Raw genomic sequence first — 10,000 nt, 5'->3', positions numbered from 1 at the left:
GTTCTCGATGGTAAAAGTCCCTGCAAGTGCTTTCTCTCAATACTTCTATTATCTTGAACTATCTAGAAGTGTTTACTCTCAACATTATGATTCGATAATTCGTCGTATTTCAATTCATATGAGGAAAGTCTAACGACAAGGTCAAGTGAAGCCACGCCTACATTCCTCGAAGTATATAAGACACAGAACGAGATTGCCTTTTCAAGATATCCAGCAAAATCAGTAAACATGTTTCTTACGGTGAGAAAACATTTCGAAGAGAATGCTAAAATGTTGTGGCAATATATAACAATGAAAATGCTTTTGTATCTTCATTACAATACAATACTGTGATAAGCATCAATTGAAATGTCGCTTCTTTTACAGTTGAGCTTCGTGTTGGGTCTGGCAGCTGCCGCTCTGGGAGCTCCATCGCAACCTCCCCACGGCTACGCTCCTGCTCCTTCCTATCAGGTAAGTAAAATTTTTCTTGTATCTGCGCTATCCCCGTTAAAGAAAATTTTGTACCAGATCTATTATTTGAATGAATGACCTTTAAAGCTATTATTTTATTACTGTCATTATTACAGTTGTTATTTTTACTAGTTTCACTCACTTATTGTGCCCTCTTTGAATCAAATTTTCCTTATTCCACATCAGTCTCCAGCTCAGTATAACTTCGACTGGCTTGTGAAGGACGACTACTCCGGCAACGACTACGGCCACCAGGAGTCCCGCGACGGCTACAACACACAGGGATCCTACTACGTGCAGCTTCCCGATGGTCGTCTGCAGAGAGTCACCTACCACGTAGATGGCGACTCTGGCTACGTGGCCGAGGTCAGCTACGAGGGCGAAGCTCAGTACCAAGCTCACCAGCCTGCATACCACACTACACCTTCATACCACCCTACACCTGCTTACAGGCCAACCCCTTCTTACAGCCCAAATCCACATCATTGAGAAGTCGATTCAAAAAACCATTGTAAAGACATTGTTCATTCTCTAACTCTATATTGTAAAATAAATGTATATATTAACATGGTATTTTTCTATAAATGATAACTTCGAATGAAAATTTCCTGGTAAGCAAAGACAATGGAAAAGGCTAGATTGTATTATATGAATATATATGTGTTTGTGATCATTTACACTGATCACAGTAGATGAATAATGCAATTTACAGTTACAAACTGTTAAATCTCCCTCGTGTTCTAGAAAAAGCTCTCCCATGGTTCTCATAATACTGCCACGTGCCTTGCCCTTGTCTCCAACATCGTCGTGCAGACGAAAGAAGAGGAGAGAGAGACAAAAGGTAAGAATATCAGGCGAGAGAAGGAGGAGAAGGGGTCCCTATGGCATTGGCAAGGGATTCGTTGACCAGGAGGAGAGGAGAGGCACCCGCCACTGGTTGAAATAAACCCGTTTCTGAGTAATAGCTCCTTCTTATGATCCTTTGCATTGAGTTTTATTATGATTTTATATATAGGATATTAGTGATATTGGGTGTGCATTGTCCATTATGTCAGGCAATGAGATAATATTTTCCAAATTCTGCATCTCGATACATGCGTAGGAGTAACTTTAAAAGACTTCTTTTTTCTATTTTTGGTAATAAAATTACATGTTGCGACATATATGTATGTGTATTCGGTTTGATTAGCTTATACATTATGGGAAATGTTTGAAAGTGATGCAGAGGAGTGATCTTCGGCAGAATTTCGATTTTGTGGCTCGTATAACATAGTGGGTAAATTGGCTTATATGTAGCGTGATAAATGGGGGTGCCATCCATGACATATGACATGACGTCATTTCGGCTATGAGGGGATTCTTTAAAAAACTGTTGACGATCACTGGTTACATATTGACTGAATTATTCACTATTCGAAACTTAATTGAAGCACTCATATGTTACAGCCGCAGTATAACGTCATAAATACATTCTCTCCAACACTAAAATTTCAGCCACGGATTCATGGGGTGTTTATTTCATCCTTACGGTGATATCGTGTATATAAAGAGATTAATGAATTTATAAATGCATATTCATATATATGTGTATTTCTCCCTTTCTTTCTCGCTCTCTCTCTTTATATATATATATATATATATATATATATATATATATATATATATATATATATATATATATACATGTATATATATATATATATATATATATATATATATATATATATATATATATATATATATATATATACGTGTGTATACACACACACGTGTATACATACATAAATGTCTATGTATATATATATATATGTATATATATATATATATATATATACATACATACATGCATACATATATATACATATATATAAATATGTGTTTGTATGAGAATCTCTCTCTCTCCCCCTCTCTCTCTTTCTCTCTGTCTCTCTCTATATATACATCATCATCATCAGCAGCAGCAGCCTGTATCAATCCACTGCAGGACGTAGGCCTCTCTCAATCTTTTCCAGTCATTCCGGTCTTGTGTCCTCTGATTCCAGTTTACTCCTGCGAATTTTGCTATTTCTTCCCGCCATCTAGTAATTGGTCTTGCCCTGGGTCTCTTTGTGTCGTGTATTACCCATTCTGTTGTTCTTTTTGTTCACCTGTTGTCCTGTCTCCGATATATGTGTCTAGCCCACTGCCACTTTTTCTTCTTGATGGTCTTGAGTACATCCTCTACTTTTGTTTGCTGTCTGATCCATGTGGCCCTTTTCTTGTCTCTGAAGCTAACTCCTAGCATAAACCTTTCCATTCCTCTTTGGGCGCTTATTAATTTCCTCTCGAGTGCCTTGGTCGTAGTCCATGTCTCTGATCCATATGTCATGACGGGGAGGACTTTCTCTTTAGACCTAGTGGCAGCCGACTTCGTAATATATTACTATGATACCGAAGGCACTCCAACCTAGCCTGATTCGCCGTTTTATCTCGGCTTCGCAGGATGTACTTGACTGAATGAGTTGCCTTAGGTATACATACTCGTTCACTGCTTCTAGTACCTCGCCCTGTATTTGTATTTACTTAACTGGGGTTCGACTGTTGAACACGACTTTAGTCATTTTCATGTTCATTTTAAGGCCAATCTTCAGACTTTCCATATTTAAATCGCTTATTAATTGTTGTAGTTCGTCTGCTGACTCACCGAAAAGAACAATGTCATCTGCAAATCTTAGATTGCTTAAGTGCTCATTCCCTATTTTAATCCCTCTCTCTTTACAATCTAACTTCTTGAATACTTCCTCCAAGCAGGCTGTAAACAGCTTCGGTGAGATGGTGTCGCCCTGCCTAACACCCTTTTTTGTTGGTATTTTATTGGTTTCTGTGAGGATTTTGATGCTCTAATAATCTGCAGTATATTTCCTCTACTTGTTTACGAATTGCATCCAGTACTGCATATATCTGTACCGAGTCGAATGCCTTTTCATAATCTACGAATGCCATACACAGGGGCTTCCTATATTCGTTTGTTTCCTCTTTTATTTGTGCTAGTGTGTGGATATGGTCTGTAGTTGAGAATCCACTGCAGAACCCTGCCTGTTCCCTGGGTTGTTTTGAATCTAATGTATCGGTGATACGGGCTGTGATGATTTTTGTGAACAGTTTATAGATTACTGAGAGGAGGCTTATAGGTCGGTAATTCTTTAAGTTTTTTGTGTCTCCCTTTTTGAGCATTAGAATTATAATTGCGTTTTTCCAGGCCTTCGGAATTTTACCGACGCCTAGACATCTGTTATAAAGACTGGCCAGCTTTACTGCCGCAATCTCTCCTGCATCTTGAATAAGATCCACACTAATGCCGTCTTCTCCTGGTGTTTTTCCTCTTTTCATGCTTTTTAGTGCCCTATTTACTTCCTCTACCGTGATGTTTGGAACATCTCCAATCGTTGTGTTTGTCTCCGTATGTGGTTGGTCGTTTGAGTGGTATAGGTTGCGATAGAAGTCTTCTATTACTTTAATACTTTTATTTTTATTGTATGTCGCCTCTCCGTTGGGTTTCTTTACTGCATACATTTGTTTTTTCCCTATTCCGAGCCTCCTCTTTGTTGCCTTAAGGCTGGTGCCGGCAAGCAGAGCTTCGTTTCTTTTTCGTAAGTTAAATTTGCGTACATCCTCTTTCTTCTTCTTGTTTATCATCTTAGCCAGCTCTGTTGATTCTATCTTGTCTCTGTTTGATGTTATTTTCATGTCCCTACGCTGTTTCGTAAGCTCTTATGTCTCTACCGAAAGCTTACTGAACTTTTCTTTTTCGTCTTTACCCCCTATTTCAAGTGCAGCTTCCGTTAATATCTCACTGAATTGGTCGTTCATTTGGTCTATGTCAAAATCTTCTTCGAGAGCTGAGTATTTGTTTCGGATGTTGATACTGAATTCCATCGTCCTATTCTTAATATTGGTTAGATTAACGAGAGGCTTCTGTGTGAGTTTGTTTCGTTCCCTTCTTAGCTGTAACTTAACTCTACTCCTGACCAGTCTATGGTCGCTACCGATATTTACTTTATTGATAACGATATATATATACACATATATATACATACATACATGTATATATATATATATATATATATATATATATATATATATATATATATATATATATATATATATATGTATGTATACATATATATGTGTGTATAAATGTATATACTTCTATATAAACATCCTCAACTGGATCCCCATGACTGTCTATATACACCTAACAAAACAAGTCTAAGGATGTAAGATGATTTCTTAAAATGAAAGAGATGCTACACCTACCGTTTTCCTTAGTTGTGCTTAGTTGTCAAATTACATTTGTCATATACATACTTGCATTTTTTCCTGTCGAATTTCCTCCGTATCGCACTCTGAACATTACTGATATTCATATATATATATATATATATATATATATATATATATATATATATATATATATATACATATATATATATATATATATATATATATTATACATATATATATATATATATATATATATATATATATATTTCGCTTTTTGTTTTGTTTTCAATGGTAAAAGACACTGTAATTGCTTTCTCTCAATATTTCTATAATCTTAAGCTGTCTAGAAGTGTTTTCTCTCAACATTATGATAATATTTGATAATTCGGCGTATGTCAGTTCATATGATGAAAGTCTAACGACAAGGTCAAGTGAAGCCACGCCTACGTTCCTCGAAGTATATAAGACACAGAACGAGATTGCTTTTCCAAGATATCCAGCAAAATCAGTAAACATGTTTCTTATGGTGAGAAAATATTTCGAAGAGAACGCTAAAATGTTGTCAATATATAACAATGAAAATGCTTTTTTTATCTTCATTACAATACAAGACTGTGATAAGCATCAACTGAAATGTCGCTTCTTTTACAGTTGAGCTTCGTGTTGGGTCTGGCAGCTGCCGCTCTGGGAGCTCCATCGCAACCTCCCCACGGCTACACTCCTCCTCCATCCTATCAGGTAATATTATTCTTGTATCTGCTCTAATTACTCCCGTTAAATGAACTTTTGTCCCAGATTTATTATTTGTATAACTTTAAAAGCTATTATCTTATTACTGTCATTATTACCATTGTTATGATTACTATTTTTACCCAATTATTTTTTCCTGTTAGAGTGAAATTTTCCTTTTTCCACATCAGTCTCCAGCTCAGTACAACTTCGACTGGCTTGTGAAGGACGACTACTCCGCCAACGACTTCGGCCAGCAAGAGTCCCGCGACGGCTACAACACACAGGGATCCTACTACGTGCAGCTTCCCGACGGTCGTCTGCAGAGAGTCACCTACCATGTAGACGGCGACTCAGGCTACGTGGCCGAGGTCAGCTACGAGGGAGAAGCTCAGTACCAAGCTCACCAACCTGCATACCACACTACACCTTCATACCACCCTACACCTGCTTACAGTCCAACCCCTTCTTACAGCCCGAATCCACATCATTGAGAAGTCGATTCAAGAAACCATTGTAAAGACATTGACAATTTAGATTATATTATAAAATAAATGTATATATTAACACATGCTATTTTCCTATAAAAGATACCTTCGTATGGAATTTTTCTGGTAAGCACAGTCAATAGAAAAGGATAGATTGCATTGTATATGAATGTGTGATCATTTACAGTGTTAAAGAGTAGATGAACAATGCAGTTGGTACATCTCCCTCGTGTTCTAGAAATAGCCTTCCCATGCTCCCCATGATACAGCCACGCACCTTGCCCTTGTGTCCAACATCGTCATGCAGACATAGGAAGAGGAGAGAGTGACAGAGGGTAAGAATATCAGGTGAGAGAAGGAGAAGGCTCCTATAGTATTAACGAGGGATCGATTAACCATGAGGAGAGGAAAGGCATCCGCCACTGGTTGAAATAAATCCGTTTCTGAGTATTAGCCCTTTCCTACGACCCTTTGCAGTGAGGTTTACTGAATAAAACCTGCAAAGGTGCAAAGAAAACGGAGTTTGGTTAAGCATCAGGTGGTGGGGTCAGGTGACGGGCACTTCAGCAGCAGGTAGTAGGAATAAGTAATGATGTCATACTAGTTTTATTTATAGGTATTAGTCATAATATTGGGTGTGTATGGTCTATGATGTTAGGCAATGAGATGATTTGTGCTAAATCCTGCATCTCGATACACCCGTACGAATAATCTAAGAACATATACTTTAAAAGACTTTATTTGTTCGATTTTCGGTAATGGAATTACCTGCTACGACATATATGTATGTTTATGTATCATTTTTGTTTAGCTTATGAAGTGGGGGAATTTTTTAGATAAGTGATGCAAAGGTGTGGTTGTCGGCTGAATTTTGATTTTGTGTCTCATGAATATAATATAGTGTACCAGGGGAGTGCCATGCATGACATATGGCATGATGTTATTTCGGCTATGAGGGGATTATGTTACGGCCGTATTATAACGTCATACATACGTGACGTCATGTCATTACGTCATGATTTAGAGTGTTTTCTGTCATACACAACAATGACTTTATGAATACTATTCGAACACCAAAAAATCAGGCACGAATTACACTGATATGACAACACAATGAAATGCGTAGAAACTTCTAGGAATGAAGTGCAGCAAAAAGGGACATGCAGAAAATTCTTGTCAGTGTGGATAACATGCAACAAAACCCTGTGAGGTTTGAACTGAAAAGACTAAGACTTAAAAGTAACAGAGATGGAGGACGAACATACATAAAACCGAAAGAGATTTCATGCATGATCATAATGAAATATACATATATATGAATACAAATTTTATATCCCTGACCGATACTCGAACCCCGTGTCGTCAGAGTGACAGACTCGGCAACTAACCCAATAGACCACGCGACCCTCTAAAAGAATTGTCTAACCAGATGCCTTACAACCATCATGGAAATAACCTATGTGCTCTTAGCAGAGCAGTGATAGCGAGGTTTTACAGACAATTCTGTTGGGTCTATTGGGCTAATTGCCGGGTCTGTCACTAATTGCTGCCGAGTGCCCACGGGCATTGTCTGTAAAACCTCGCTATCACTGCTCTGCTAAGAGCATAAGGGTTCAAGGCATCTGGTTAGACTATTCTTTTAGTGGGTCGCGTGGTCTATTGGGTTAGTTGCCGGGTCTATCATTCTGACGACCTGGGGTTCGAGTCTCGATCAGGGAGGTAAAATTTGTATTTCTATATTGAATGCGTTATTGCATTCTACCATCTTTCTCATACATATATGTAATACATACTTATGTACATATATATATATATATATATATATATATATATATATATATATATACATATATTCATATATATATATATATATATATATATATGTATGTATGTATGTATGTATATATGTATATTAATATATGTTTTATATATATATTTATACATATAAATATATATATTTAAATATATATATATACATATATACATATATATACATATATATATTGTACATACATATATATGTATATATATATATACATATAGAAATATGTATGTAAGTATATATATATATATATATATATATATATATATATATATATAACTTATATATATATAGCAATTTATATATATATATATATACATACGTACATACATATATATATATATATATATATATATATACATATATACATACATAAGTCACTGCAAGTGCTTTCTCTCAATACTTCTATCATCTTAAACTAGCTAGAAGTGTTTTCTCTCATTATGAGTATATTTGATAATTCGTCGTATTTCAATTCATATGATGAAAGTCTAACGACAAGGTCAAGTGAAGCCACGCCTATATTCCTCGAAGTATATAAGACACAGAACAAGATTGCTTTTCCAAGATATCCAGCAAAATCAGTAAACATGTTTCTTACGGTGAGAAAATATTTCGAAGAGAATGCTAAAATGTTGTGACAATATATAACAATGAAAAGGCTTTCTTCTTATCTTCATTACAATACAATACTGTGATAAGCATCAATTGAAATGTCGCTTCTTTTACAGTTGAGCTTCGTGTTGGGTCTGGCAGCTGCCGCTCTGGGAGCTCCATCGCAACCTCCCCACGGCTACGCTCCTGCTCCTTCCTATCAGGTAAGTAAATTTTTTCTTGTATCTGCGCTATCCCCGTCAAAGAAAATTTTGTACCAGATCTATTATTTGTATGAATGACCTTTAAAGCTATTATTTTATTACTATCATTATTACAGTTGTTATTTTTACTATTTCACTCACTTATTGTGTCCTGTTTGAATGAAAATGTCCTTTTTCCAAATCAGTCTCCAGCTCAGTACAACTTCGACTGGCTTGTGAAGGACGACTACTCCGCCAACGACTTCGGCCAGCAAGAGTCCCGCGACGGCTACAACACCCAGGGATCTTACTACGTGCAGCTTCCCGACGGTCGTCTGCAGAGAGTCACCTACCACGTAGATGGCGACTCTGGCTACGTGGCCGAGGTCAGCTACGAGGGCGAAGCTCAGTACCAAGCTCACCAACCTGCATACCACACTACACCTTCATACCACCCTACACCTGCTTACAGGCCAACCCCTTCTTACAGCCCGAATCCACATCATTGAGAAGTCGATTCAAGAAGCCATTGTAAAGATATTGATCATTCTCTAACTCTCTATTGTAAAATAAATGTATATATTAACATGCTATTTTTCTATAAAAGATAACTTCGAATGGAAATTTCCTGGTAAGCAGAGACAATGGAAATTTTATTATATGAATATATATGTGTTTGTGATCATTTACACTGTTAAAGAGTAGAAGAATAATGTAATTTAGAAATACAAACTTGTATATCTCCCTCGTGTTCTAGAAATAAAGCTCTCGCATGCTTCTCATAATACAGCCACGTGTCTTGCCCTTGTTTCCAACATCGTCATGCAGACGAAAGAAGAGGAGAGAGAGACAGAAGGTAAGAATCTCCGGCGTGAGGAGAAGGGGCCTCTATAGCATTGACCAGGAGGAGAGGAAAGGCACCCGCCACTGGTTGAAATAAACCCGTTTCTGAATAATAGCCCCTTCTTATGATCCTTTGCATTGAGGTTTATTATATTATATATAGGATATTAGTAACATTGGGTGCGCATGGTCTATTATGTCAGGCAATGAGATAATATTTTCCAAATTCTGCATATCGATACATGCGTAGGAGTAATCTAATAACATAAACTTTAAAAGACTTCTTCTTTGTTGCATTTTTGGTAATAGAATTACATGCTGCGACATATATCTATGTGTATTCGGTTTGATTAGCTTATAAATTGTGGGAAATGTTTGAAAAAGTGATGCAGAGGAGTGATCTTCGGCAGAATTTCGATTTTGTGGCTCGTATAACATAGTGGGTAAAGTGGCTTATATGTAGTGTAATAAAGGGGAGTGCCATCCATAACATATGACATGACGTCATTTCGGCTATGAGGGGATTTTTTGAAAAACTGGTGATGATCAGTGGTTACATATTGACTGAACTATTCACCATTCGAAACTTAAATGAAGCACTCATA

The 10,000-nt window shown here is 36.9% G+C and overlaps 3 protein-coding genes across 3 annotated transcripts; all 3 read left to right on the top strand.

The window, feature by feature from the left end:
* The first annotated feature begins 221 nt into the window (after positions 1-221).
* On the top strand, positions 222-942 carry LOC147467141 (larval cuticle protein A2B-like). The gene is made up of 3 exons (XM_086532246.1): positions 222-240; positions 367-453; positions 640-942. Exons 1-3 carry the CDS (start codon positions 229-231, stop codon positions 940-942), a joined length of 402 nt encoding a protein of 133 aa, XP_086388372.1. The 5' UTR covers positions 222-228.
* A 4,407-nt stretch (positions 943-5,349) lies between these two features.
* LOC147467140 (larval cuticle protein A3A-like) lies at positions 5,350-5,939 on the top strand. Its single transcript, XM_086532171.1, has 2 exons — positions 5,350-5,454; positions 5,637-5,939. Exons 1-2 carry the CDS (start codon positions 5,350-5,352, stop codon positions 5,937-5,939), a joined length of 408 nt encoding a protein of 135 aa, XP_086388297.1.
* A 2,387-nt stretch (positions 5,940-8,326) lies between these two features.
* On the top strand, positions 8,327-9,135 carry LOC147467139 (larval cuticle protein A3A-like). Its single transcript, XM_086532618.1, has 3 exons — positions 8,327-8,357; positions 8,487-8,573; positions 8,759-9,135. The coding sequence occupies exons 1-3, from the start codon at positions 8,346-8,348 to the stop codon at positions 9,059-9,061; spliced, it is 402 nt and encodes a 133-aa protein (XP_086388744.1). The 5' UTR covers positions 8,327-8,345; the 3' UTR covers positions 9,062-9,135.
* The last annotated feature ends 865 nt before the right edge of the window (positions 9,136-10,000 follow it).

The sequence above is a fragment of the Penaeus japonicus genome, unplaced genomic scaffold (assembly GCF_977035675.1).
Source record: "Penaeus japonicus unplaced genomic scaffold, GWHDUDI00000001_assembly GWHDUDI00000037, whole genome shotgun sequence".
Taxonomy (NCBI): domain Eukaryota; kingdom Metazoa; phylum Arthropoda; class Malacostraca; order Decapoda; family Penaeidae; genus Penaeus; species Penaeus japonicus.
The sequence above is the reverse complement of the archived record's forward strand: the minus strand, read 5'-3'. Positions and strand labels throughout refer to the sequence as shown.